The 12,537-nt window shown below is 39.2% G+C and overlaps 1 protein-coding gene across 6 annotated transcripts in view; it reads left to right on the top strand.

Annotated features, from left to right (window-relative positions):
- SIPA1L2 (signal induced proliferation associated 1 like 2) overlaps positions 1 to 12,537 on the top strand; it is a 234,414-nt gene that overhangs the window by 137,751 nt on the left and 84,126 nt on the right. For all 6 annotated transcript variants that reach the window (XM_063790534.1, XM_016941012.4, XM_016941031.4 and 3 more), the window contains 3 exons: positions 357 to 545; positions 7,443 to 7,617; positions 11,686 to 11,789. In XM_063790534.1, coding sequence (XP_063646604.1) covers positions 357 to 545; positions 7,443 to 7,617; positions 11,686 to 11,789 — 468 coding nt within the window. The remainder of the gene's footprint in view (positions 1 to 356; positions 546 to 7,442; positions 7,618 to 11,685; positions 11,790 to 12,537) is intronic.

Below are 12,537 nucleotides of genomic sequence, written 5' to 3' on the forward strand. Positions count from 1 at the left end.
GTCCAGGATCATCATGTCTGGTTTCCTCTCTGTGTGAACCTTCTAATGTGGGTTCAGAGTTGTAGGAATGTCCTAATTTTCATAGCATTGCTCTGCCTTGCTTCTTCTCATTCTTAGGCATACATCTGCTCATTTCCATTCCACCTGGCTTGTTCCTGATCTTTGTATACTGTTACTGTTTAAAGACTCCTTGAGTGTTGATTTTGTTTCCTTAAATGGAACACTGTAGCCCCTTTCACTACACTCAGAAAGAGCCTTGCTTCTCTTTTTCCTGTCTTAAGGCAGCCAAACAGTTAGGCTGTGAGTAGGTAATTGAGAATCAATATTAACCGAAGTCTTATGTTTTGTCACTGCAGCTTACAACACTGAGAGGAGCAATTTTAGAAGATGCTATACCCTCTACTGCTAGGCATGGTACTGCACGAGGACTACCTCTCAAAGAAGTTTTGGAATACGTCATTCCAGAGCTGAGCATTCAGTGTTTGCGACAGGCTTCCAACTCACCCAAGGTCTCAGAGCAGCTGCTCAAGCTTGATGAACAAGGGGTGTGTATAATGTGAGATTATATGTTTGTGTGTGAATTTGTGTCTGTTTCTGAAAGTTTTGGAGTTTTCCCATCCATTTTTCTTGTAAGATCATTTATTTTAAATGCCTTAGAACATTTTCTCTTTAGTTTTTCCCAAATATGTTTTTATACTAGTTTGGAAACATGTTGCCATTATAGTGTAACACACCTCCTGCTGAGTTGTGATTTTTTTTTTGTTATTACCAAGGTTTTGGTGTGTCCCAGCTTGCAAGAGTGCATCTGATTGCATGATTAATAGAAGTCAATAGTAGTTTTTTTCCAGGGTTTAAAAATCTCTTATGGCCCTTTCCCTGAACCAACATTTATTCTTGTCTACTATGTGGAAGGCATCATGCTGACAGATGGGTGTGAACAGCAAGCGTTAGGAAGATTGAAGCTGACTAAGACCTAGTCCCTGGCCTATGGGGACAGTAAGACTAAGATCAGAAAGGCCTCTCCAAGGCAGAATCTGGTAAGAGATCTTGGAGGGTGTAAATGTAGTTATTTCCCCAAGAAAGAAGAAATAACATCTGGCTGGGCAACTCTCCTGAAGAGGTGGCATTTTAACTAGGCCTTTGGACTTGGATAGAATTCTAAGAGAGAGACATGAGTAGTTGCTGTTTTAGGAACTATGACTAGTTTCTTTACAAAGAGAAGAGAGGTGGTGAGGTGGGGTGGGGTAGGGAAAGTAAGATGAGACTAGAACAAATGAGACCTGGTATGCTAGGCCAAGGAGATTGCCCTTGATTCAGGAAGCAATGGGGAGCCATTGAAGGTTTTCCATTAGGATGTGACGTGATCAGAGCTGTATTTTAGGAAGGTTATTCTGGTAGAAGGGAATTGTATAGGCTGCCGAAGATAGAGACTGATGGCTATGTGGAGATCAATTATGTGATTATTGACATTGTCCAGGAGAGAGTTAATGATGAACAGGATTGAGATGGTGGTTCAGAATATGGAAAAAAGGTCTTTAAGTTTCAGGTGCAAAATAACTCATAGAGGAAACTGAGCAGTACCTGCTCAAGTGCATGCAATTTATTTTAAATCAGTGGGTTTGTTTGTAAAGCCATGATTTTAAAAAGACAGTGACAATGTATATTTTTAGAATTTCCCAAGTAGGGTTCTTCTGCATGTTTTAGAGGGAATATGAGGTATTTCTTGGTTGACCAAATAATACTGTGGTTAAAGTTGAATATTTGGCACCTCAGATGGCTAGAATTCTAAAAGTAATGAAACTAATTGGTCTAACAAGTTAACACTGCATTATTAGCAAAAAGAAGCAGATATTGTAACACTCAGAATGAATAATCTTGAGATCTGTCTGTCTCAGGAATGAAAGCTGACATATTAAAAAAAAAACATACTCTAAACTTGAGCAGGTGACTTTTAAATTGTGTAATACACAGAATAGGTTTACCATTATGACTGGTAAAGTATGTGGAATATATGAAATGTTCATGAAACATATATATGAACAATATATGAAGTGTTCATGAAACAGTTGATGAAAACATGTTATGGCGGGATAGAGAGGATACATCGGGGTGGGTTGAAAGTGCTTAAAGTTCAGGCCGGCTTGATGAGAACAATAGCATTCATTTGCATGTTGTAAGAGAGTTGGTGAAAAGAACTTGCCACCCATGTGGTAGGTAGTTCTTGATCCCTTTGTAGGATATGTCAGTTCTCCCTTTAAAATATATCACTGTACTACAGAGCAGGTGCCTGGTGGGTGAGGCTCTCATTTGGTCCCCCGAGGCTGCTCTAGAAAGTTTTACAGATGGTTCATGTTCCCCAGAAGCCCTCAGGGCCCTGCCACTGCCACCATTTAGGGCTTCTTTTACCGAGCAGTGAAAAGAGACATCATGGCAGCTACAAGTTGACTGATGTAATCATCAGTCTCTATCCTCATCAGCCTATTTTAGGCATCAGTGAATGTGGCTACCTTTCTTCTACTAGAAGAATCTTCCTAAAATATAGCTCTGATCTGCCACATCCTAAGGGAAAACTTTCGATGGCCCTCTATTGTCTTCTGAATCAAGTGCAAGCTCCTTTCGAATGTCTTTGTAGTCAGATAGATCTAGAAGCTATCCCAGGCAGCTCTAAAAACCAGGCATTTTAAGTATTTTTACTGAACACCTATTTACAGTCTGATGTCAATGAATGAATTTAGAAAATGGGATTCTGCTTTGATAAAACCACGCATTTCATATCTCTAGTAGTAGTTCATGGGCTTTTCTTTAGATTTTATATTTGTTTGACTTTGGTATACTTTCTTAACGATGTTCAAACTTAAGCACAATGTGCCATTTTAACTCCCTAAAACTCTTAATGGTATCAGATTCCCATTGTACGCGAGGAAAGCATACTGTTTATGTTCATCTTTAAAAGAGATTGGGCAACTTTTTTAACATCGCAGTTTCCAAAGAATCCTTACAAATCGCCACTAACCTGTTAGGGTGGTGGAGAGTTTATTCCAAGCGGTGCTGTTTCTTTATTCATTTTCCTAATAGTAAATCTTCCCAGGAAGGGATGGGGCAATTTTGTTATTGCTCTAAGGGTTTGTTAATCTTGAAATTATATTTAAAATACAACCTAATAATGGGCCGGGCGTGGTAGCTCATGCCTGTAATCTCAGCACTTTGGAAGGCCAAGGTGGGTGGATCATTTGAGGTCAGGAGTTCAAGACCAGCCTGGCCAGCAGGGTGAAAACCCATCTCTACTAAGTATACAAAAATTAGCCAGGTGTGATGATGGGCACCTGTAATCTCAGCTACTAGGGAGGCTGAGGCAGGAGAATCACTTGAACCGGGAGGCAGAGGTTGCAGTGAGCCAAGATCACACCACTGCACTCCAGCCTGGGCGACAGAGTGAGACTCTGTCTCAAAAAAATATGTGTGTGTGTGTGTGTGTGTGTGTGTGTGTGTGTAACCTAATTACATATATTGTTAGTTTCCGCTCTTTTGTAGTTTGCAGTCCATCCTGGTTTGTCATGTAGCCACTGAGTATATGTACTCTGTGCAAGACAGTTTTCAGAAGTAGGAGATACTGTGGGTGTTTAGATCATTCCTTCTGTTCCTTCAGTTTGGTTAGATGTTTTGAGAAGGAAGAGTCAAACACTGGAGAATTTTCAGGAAAGTAATTATTAAACAAGACGTTTTGCTACTTTATCTACATAATTTCACCTCTGCAGTTCTAAAATCCCATTTTTCCTTTTTAAAAAGACTATCCCAATGTATTTAATAGGTAAACTCATAAACTTATAGAGGTTGACTGTAAACAAAGTGTCATTTAGATGAATTATGACAGCTCACTATCTTAGAATATTATGAAATCCTTAACAGAGTCATTCATTGGTTCTTAAGGCCAACTGCCCCATTCCCCTCTTGTCCTCTCACCCCAGATATATATGTTTACTCAAATATCAGATTTGTTTCAACCGAAGTCAAGCAGGTCTAAATAAATGAGACTACGTGCTTAGAACAAGTAGTCTGAGTCAGGAGAATGGAGGGGAAGGGATTTATTGCACACTCAAATATATGCTCGAGACAATTCTGAGGCTTTGTTTTCCTCTCACCTTCATTTGAATGTAAATTTTCTTGTCAATAATAACAAAGCTTCTGGCCTTGGAAATCGAGCAGCCAGTTTTTATCCTGTCTCAGAAAGAAAATGGGACGTGGGTTGGATCCTCTGCTGTCTGGGCAGTATGTATGTATGTCCAGCTGTCAGCACTGAAGCCATAGGGAATTTTGACAAGTGGATATTTTTAGTTTGCAGCAGTGCTTATGTTCAAATGCAAGCCTAGTTCTATCCCAGGACTGTGGGACTGGCACAGCTCTTATCAAACAGTTAAATAAAGATTGCTGCAATAGACTTAAATGTTAGGCTTAGCTTGAGATTTAATGAAGCCTTGGTCTGAGAGAATGAGGAATGTTAAGTGTATGGAATCTGGAGTCCCTCCTTTACTTTATATTATGATGGAGCTGAAGAAGTATGTTGCTAGCCTTCTGATATACCCGGGGAGTATTTAGTTGATACCACATTTCAGTTGTTTTCCAGGTTTCTGAAAGAGACTCTGGTGAGAGAGATATCTTCACTGAACATTTCATTCTGTTTCATTATTCATTTCATTATTGTTTTTTTGGAATCAGCCCTTGTTGTAAACAAGCCACAATTCTTTACTGTGAGTCACTGGAGAGATTTCTGTCTCCTAAGTTTCACCTGGCAAACTGATCAAAAGTAGGCATGACTGGCAAATACCTGTGAGTGGTAAACTTGTGCCACTCCATGTGTGTAGCAAGGTGTTTTCTTTGGAGCCAGAGTATGGCAGCTGTCCTAAGACATCTGAGGGCCTTGAAATCTGCTTTAGTCACATCCACTGATTCCCATGGGCCCAGGAGCTTCTTAGATGGAAATGCAAATCCTGTTCTAGATCCTGTTAGGATCTAGACACAGGCTGGTGTGTCTGATGGCTGGGAAGAGAGGGGTGTGAAGTTGACAGTACAACAGTCAGCAATGAGGTCTCATGAAATTTCAGTTGTCCAGTTGTTTGGCCTTTGCCTGAATGAGAGTTCACAAGAAATAGCAAGCCCACAAGGCTCTCAGAGTCAGAGAGGAAGTATGCCAGGCTGGTGACCGCTCTGCTTGACATACCATGCACACCCTCGGCTCCCAAACAGCTCTACTCCAGGACTCCTCATTTAAGAGCTGGATGGGAGGAGAGGAAGGGGTTTCCTCTTGCAGATGCCAGAGCAGACTGAGGCAAGCTGCCTTTGTGTGCTGGGGCAATGGAGACAAAGATGGCCTTCAGATGATGTGGCACATGGCACTGGCAGTGGTCTCAGGTGAGCAGCAGGTAAAGGAGTAGAGGATGGGCGAACAGGGACAGCAGCCACCAGGGCAGAGTGACCTCCGAGGATGAGGATGATGGTGCAGCAACTCTACTGGGTGCAGAGGAAGCAGTGGACACTGAGATGCACAGGCACTGGAGTGAGTTAGTATTCTTCGGTATTAATGGTGGACTCTAATTACAGCCAGGGCCAAATAACCAGGGAGCTGAAATCCTCTTCTCACAGCGAAAGAGAAGTCAACTAACATCGTTGTCCATGATGGGAAGTGGTCATTTTCAGGCCACATTTTAGTATTCATATAGATTCCAACAATCACAGATGTCACCAACATCTGTGTAATAATTGGTGATCATAATAGTTTCTCTAATGCACTTTAAGACCCTGAAATGTCTTCTGAGTCACTCAGGAGCAAATAATGTTTACAATAAAATGAGGTTAGGCATTTTTATTGTACTTAATATTTTTTTGAAGATGATTGTCTATTCTCAGTAAATGTGGTATCTCATTGACTTAGATAATTGAGTTGATCAGAAACATTGATTCCTCAATCTCTGGGTGAATACAAATTTTTCTTCTTGACCCTACTAAAGTAGTAGCTCAATAAATTCATAATGTTAGGTATTGAGTAGTGTATGCACACCATCTCATATCCCCACACTCAAGGTACAGATCATTTTTCTCGCTATGCAGTTGGGGATCTCCTGGCCTTGACAGGGTCCCAAGGCCCATGAACTGCAATGCCATAGCATCCATCGGTATAGGTAGCTGATTCAGTCAGATTGTAAACAGGTGATATTTCCTTTTATAGTCTTCTCATAGCACTTAGTCAAGATCGGAATGCATTCAGAATATATGGGTAGTTGACTCTACCTGCTCAACTCTAAGTTTATCCAGCATGTGGTAAATGTTTCCTGATGTCTGCTGAGGTCACCCAGGCAGATGTTGCATGCCTTTCTTGCATAGTATGTTGTCATTAGGTAATAATATGGATGAGATTGCTGTCATCACTTTGCTGCTCAAGGGAAATGAGTATCATTTTGCCTTATTTTACTAAGATAGCTATGAATTTTGATTAAAGGTTCTGTTTTACAGCTTGATAATAAAAGTGAACAGTGTTGTGGATTGATGTCTTTAGAGAATTGGCGATGTCTGATAATCTGTCAGCCTTTCAGGCTCAGATTGCTGGTAGTAAGATTAAGAGCTCTGATTGCATGAGTGAGAAGTAGTTCCTCTTTGGGGGACATAAGAAAGGTGTGAAAATGCCTCCAGTTTCTTACTGGCCTTGGGAGGAAGTCCCATGGCTTCCAACATGAACCTGGCATTGACTGTAAGATAGGATTACAGCAGGAGCTCCTCAATTGCTATTGGATTCTTTGTGGTACACTGTATATTTAGCAGATGTTTTCAAGATAGTAAAAAATGTAACAAATGAATGTAATTGTAAGCCAGAGTTACTTTTTTATGGCAACAAAACATTTTAATGTTTGTATACATATATCATAATTTCCATTGGAATTCTACCCTTACCAGACCTTAATTTGATTTGTTTTTTCCTTATAGTCTTACATATTTACAAGAAATATATAAAATTCAGATAAAGAAATAAAAGGTATTACTACAGAGAAAAACTTAAAAGTTTGTAGCCTTTTTTTCTTTCCGACTTAGACGATAACCCTAATTACTATATGAAGTGTGTAAGATTAAGTATTTCCACAGTTCTATTTTTAAGTAGATACTTGAACCTTGACTTCCTATCCTTTTTGGAAACCTGGCAAATCCCAAATGGCCACAGCCATACATTTAATTTGTTAGGGTTTCTGACATGTCTCCAGCTGTATTCTGGGGTTTCTGGGTTATTATTTGTAGCATCTCACACAGTGGCAGTTGCCTACTCTTTTGCTTATTCACTTATGGGAATTGTTCTGGCATGCTTTCCTAGAACAATTCTCAGCTTCTGTAGTTTTAATTTTACTGGAAGTTAGCTTGTCTGGTATGCTTTGCCAAGTAATTATATTTCTCCCCCATTTCAGCTGAGCTTTCAGCACAAGATCGGGATCCTTTATTGCAAAGCAGGCCAGAGCACAGAGGAAGAGATGTATAACAATGAGACGGCGGGACCAGCTTTTGAAGAATTCCTTGATCTTCTGGGCCAGAGAGTCCGACTGAAAGGATTTAGTAAATATCGAGCTCAGCTAGACAATAAGAGTAAGTTTAATGTTTGTGTGTGTGCACATTTTTAATTCTCCAAAGGTAGGCATGCTTCATAAATCCAAGTAAGTGATCACATGCCCTCCTGTTCCTGGCCCCAGAAGCAGCCTAGAAAGCTTATTTGGAATAGAGTTTAGATTTCCTCAGATGAACAAAGGAAACACATTTCTCAAGAGGTATGTGCTTCACCTTGTAAGCTCAAAGGGTCAATTCTTTTTCCTTTGTAACACCAGCAGAGAGATTCCCCAGTGTTTCATGAAGAATCGTTTAATATTTTCTTCTTTCTTTTACCCTAACCTCTTCTATTACACCCTTGTTTCAGTATACCAAGGACAAGCACTGCATTTATTTCTAAGAGACAAAATATTAACACATCCATTCATGCTGTGTTATTGGGCTTATTTTGTTCATTTCCAGATTCATGATGTTAACCAGGGAGGTGGAACAGTGATTAAAAAGCGAGTGCATCTTCACACAATATCCCCTTATAACAGACTTGCACATGTACCCCCTGGATCTAAAATTAAAAAAAAAAAAAAAGCTGATGCATCTTATTTTTCAAGGATTTTATTTAGATCCCCTTGAGTGGGGCACCTACTAGCTGTACAGTGGCGGATTGACTGACCAATCCAAAACATGGGCTTTATGCCCTCCTAGGATGCATGAATTTGTCTAATATCTACACATAGATAATCCTGTTTCTCATGATGTCTGTAAGTTCTATATATTTTATCTTTGTGCTGTTATTTAGTTGCTATGAGTATCTGAAATAGCAGGCAGAGTAATTTGATGCATATTGGAAAATTCTGCTTATTATCAAACAACTAAGTGCTTGCTCTTTGAATGAAAAGAGATGAACAGATAGTCTAAACTTGGAGGATCTGAAGGAGCTTCTTGCCCCGACTCCCAGTAGGAATGGTGAAGTGGAAGTTTTCTGTGTGGGAGCGTCAGGGTGTGGCCGAGCTGGGATTGGAACTGAGGTGGCCTGATGCCGTGTCTTCCTGCCTTCTATTCTCCTTAGTCACCAAGCCCTGTCCCCAAGTCTACTCAACTTGGGACTATCACTGATACTCCATCTGGATGAGGGTGGTGCCTATAGTCAGTTCTGTTTTTAGACCTGTTTTTGAAAGTAGCAGTTACAGGATAGTTCACAAGCCCCTGCGATGGTGTAAACTCACACATGGGCCCCCTAGTTGTCCACTACACACGCCAGGGCTGAAGTTTGACTGTTACATTATATGTATAATGCCCATGCCTCAGGCATAATTCATGGTACCCAAAATATGAATATCTATATATTTTAAGAAAGACGAATGAGACCTTTTCTGATTTTCTTTTTTTTTTTCAAACTCCTCTTTTCTGTAAACAACCATTCACCCCCTAGAGATGCTGATATTCTGTCCTTAAGGATGTCCCTCCAGGAAAACCACTGCTGATGTGAACTCTTATTACTGTGATTGTGTGTTGTCTCTCTTCAGTGAATTGGACTGAGAAAACATTTAAAGAATTTCTGATCTGTGTCATCTGTAAAACTACAACGTAGATAATCCAAGTATTTTCCTACATGTAGAATTCACATTGGCTTTGCATTTTGATGACAGAGGCCTTATCCTTGATACATTGCAGATGTAGTATTAAGCACCTTAGCTCAAGGAGATGAGAACGTAACAACTAGAGTTTGATATGTTGACTTTAATAATAAATCTGTAAGTTATTTTTATGAGCAAGGCATTCTGTGAGATGGCAAGGAAGTCTGACATTCTTTTAGTAGAGAGGAGATATGTAAGAATTAGGTATGGGAGAATGGTCAGATAAAAATTATGTCTTTCGAGGAACAGACAAAAATCTTCCTTCAAGAATTTGGGGGACTTTAGTTCTGGTTAGAAGACTTAGGTCAAATCTGGGCCTCAGATTCCTCACAAGGAAAGTTCAGGATGTTGGGCTAGAATATCTGGGATTTCCCTTTCAGCTCTGAAATGGGTTTTCTCTCTTGAACACAAAATGAAATGGGATAGGAACATAGGGGATTTGAGCCACTAAGGTGCTGTGTTAACTAGAGCAGAGTACAGAATCCCAGCCATGAAAAGCCTTTATTGAGCTAGGTGCAGAGAATGATAAAATTGATAGCCTGTATCCCTTTTTGAAGAGAAATATTTATAGCAAACCCCAGAACAACAAGCCTTGTTAGTCTACATTCTCCATTACCTTGCTGATGTTTGACATAAAAACTTTCAGAATATTTAATTTTAGAAATTCCTCTTTTAGTATGGCTTGAGAAAGACATATTATTATCACATTTTAAGAAGTACTTTTCCCCCCCCCGCAATGCATCTTTCTTTCTTCCTTGCAATTTCCTAAATCTGAAACCTAATATCAGTCAGCATTTCTCTTTCTGAATTTGAACCACCCCGACAGCAGTGTTGTGATGGGTGTCATTGAACATACCAGGCCTTCTCATCATCCAGCCTTTGGTTTTGTCATCAGTGAGTCCATTATTCATTGAAGGAGCATCCGTCCTGCCCTGAGACTGTAAACTGTGCTTGTTCACATCCAGAGCCACGTTCACTGTCAAGGTTCCGAGCCAAGAGAATTAAAATGGAATGTTACTTTCTAAGAAGTCCTTTGAAAATAACATATATGTGTTTAATAAATAGTTAAAAGGAATTTTTTTTTGGCGGGGCTGATTTATATATAACTTTTTGGATGAATATTCTCTCCATCTGTTAATTAATTTATTGGTAACTATATGTAAACACTAAGTATTCGCCTTATTCATGAAAATGCCTTTTATGAATGTCTTTCGGAGCATCTAAGAACTCTATAGGATATTTTTTCTAGAGAGTTTTCAGGTCTGTTTCTGAATTGATATGAATATTAGAAAGAAAGACATACTACAGGGTTCAGAAAGAAAATAATAAGTCCATGAAGGTTGAATGTTTTCGTGTTCTTAAAGTAAAAATTTAGATTTTTAGATTAAAAAAAGATTAACTTAAAATGACTACTTAGAGGTTTCCCCAACAAACACAATGGAATAAATGATGTTAACAACACTGTTTCTTGTTGCTTAAAAAGTAGAGAAATAAGACTGTATAGATCAAGAATTGACAAAGAAATTGAATTCCATTTACATTTTCCTTTTTGTATATCTTTTTGTCTTCATTATCCATGTGCAAAAAGTCATTCAGAACTTTACTCCAAAATTACTTAAGTATTTTATAGTCAGCAGGTTAGTTTCAATGTGTGAAACTCAACCTGAGATACTCTTATTGATAATACAGATGGAGTTTGAATTTACAAAGAATCATTCTCCTTTTCAAAAGATGAATAGTTTCATGATTAATAGGGGTTCAAATGTCATCGTTTTTTAACATATATGTCACTGGATAATATTCTGTAAGTGATCACATTCATTCTCCATATTCTTCATTCATGTGATGTATCAATGTACTTCCTGTTGAAAGAAAAAAATTAATTACATTCAGGGAAAGACATATTCAAAATAACATTTTTTGTTCTCATTTCCATATTCAATCAATCTTATTTCATTTTTCTGGGTTCTGGAAGATCAAGTGCCAAGAATAACTAAGAATTAACTGTAAACACACACACACACACACACGCACACACGCACACACACACACGCACACACACACACAGATGCGGCCAGGCCATCTGCCAGTTTGTCACGCCCTTCAGATAATTGCACCCAGACCTGGACCAGCTTCTCTTCTCCACTGCTCACCTGTGCACTTGGTGGCAAAAGCACTTCGCTTTCAGTGGATCACCTAAATCCACACTGTGAGGGCAAGAACAGAGAAGAAAAGCGAGGAAACTAAAGGTGCAGTAGAAAGCGGTGGGGAAGGAAAGGAGCCTCTCAGTCCACAGTCCTGGAGCGGGAGTGGTAGAAACAGTGCTTGATGAAAGCTGGATGGGCAGCGTCCAGATACTGGTTGGGTAGAGCTTGGTGTTTTTTGTTTTTTGTTTTTGCAACAATAACCTTTTAAATATTGAAGCACTAATTTTGTAGCGGCTTACCTTGCTTCTGTAATTCATCTTTGTTTTCAGCTGATTCCACGGGCACGCACTCTCTCTATACCACATACAAAGACTACGAACTCATGTTCCACGTGTCAACCCTGCTTCCCTACATGCCCAACAACAGACAACAGGTATGTCCTCCCCAGCCTGGAGCTTTTTACGCTGAGTATGAAATCTGAGGTGGGCGCACTGATGATATTGATGCATGTAGAACTTGCAAAGAATCAGTGAGGGTTTTTCTTGAATAGCATTAATCATCTTTGACTCTTTGATCATTTGGAAGTATTTGGGCTTTAAAGGGCATATTGTTGCACTTTTTTCATATAAAACTTAGAAACTCTTCTGCGCTCAGATCTATTGCTTGCTAAGCAAAATCTTTTCTCAGGAGAAACTTGTCTCAACTATATGTTAATTACGAAAAGGCCAACCGTGTTGACCTGACTTCGGTTTTTGTGTGTGGGTAAATAGCTTATTTATAGAGAATACTGTTTGCAGTTGTTACTGGTGCTATTTTCAGCTGTTCCTCTCCATTTCGTTTTTGTTGTTTTAAATGGATTTACTGGCCAAAATTTCTTGACCTTTTTAAAGAGAAAAAAATCAGAGTGCATCATGCTTTGACTACAGCCACTCAGTAAGAATTAAGAACCTTTGAAAACTTGAATGATGCATAAATCATTGTAAAATAATTTACTTTTTGGTATAACTTTGAGTCAAGCAAGTTTTTTTTGCAAAGATTACTAGAAATTATGGCCATTTTAATCTTACGCTAGAAATAGTTGAAATGCTTGGTCTACTGTGAGCTTGAGAAAAATTGGAGGATCACTTGAGATAGGAAAGGACCTACGTTTGGGATAGACGATCTATGGGATAGCTAAGGCT

This window comes from Pan troglodytes, chromosome 1, assembly GCF_028858775.2.
Source record: "Pan troglodytes isolate AG18354 chromosome 1, NHGRI_mPanTro3-v2.0_pri, whole genome shotgun sequence".
Taxonomy (NCBI): Eukaryota; Metazoa; Chordata; class Mammalia; order Primates; family Hominidae; genus Pan; species Pan troglodytes.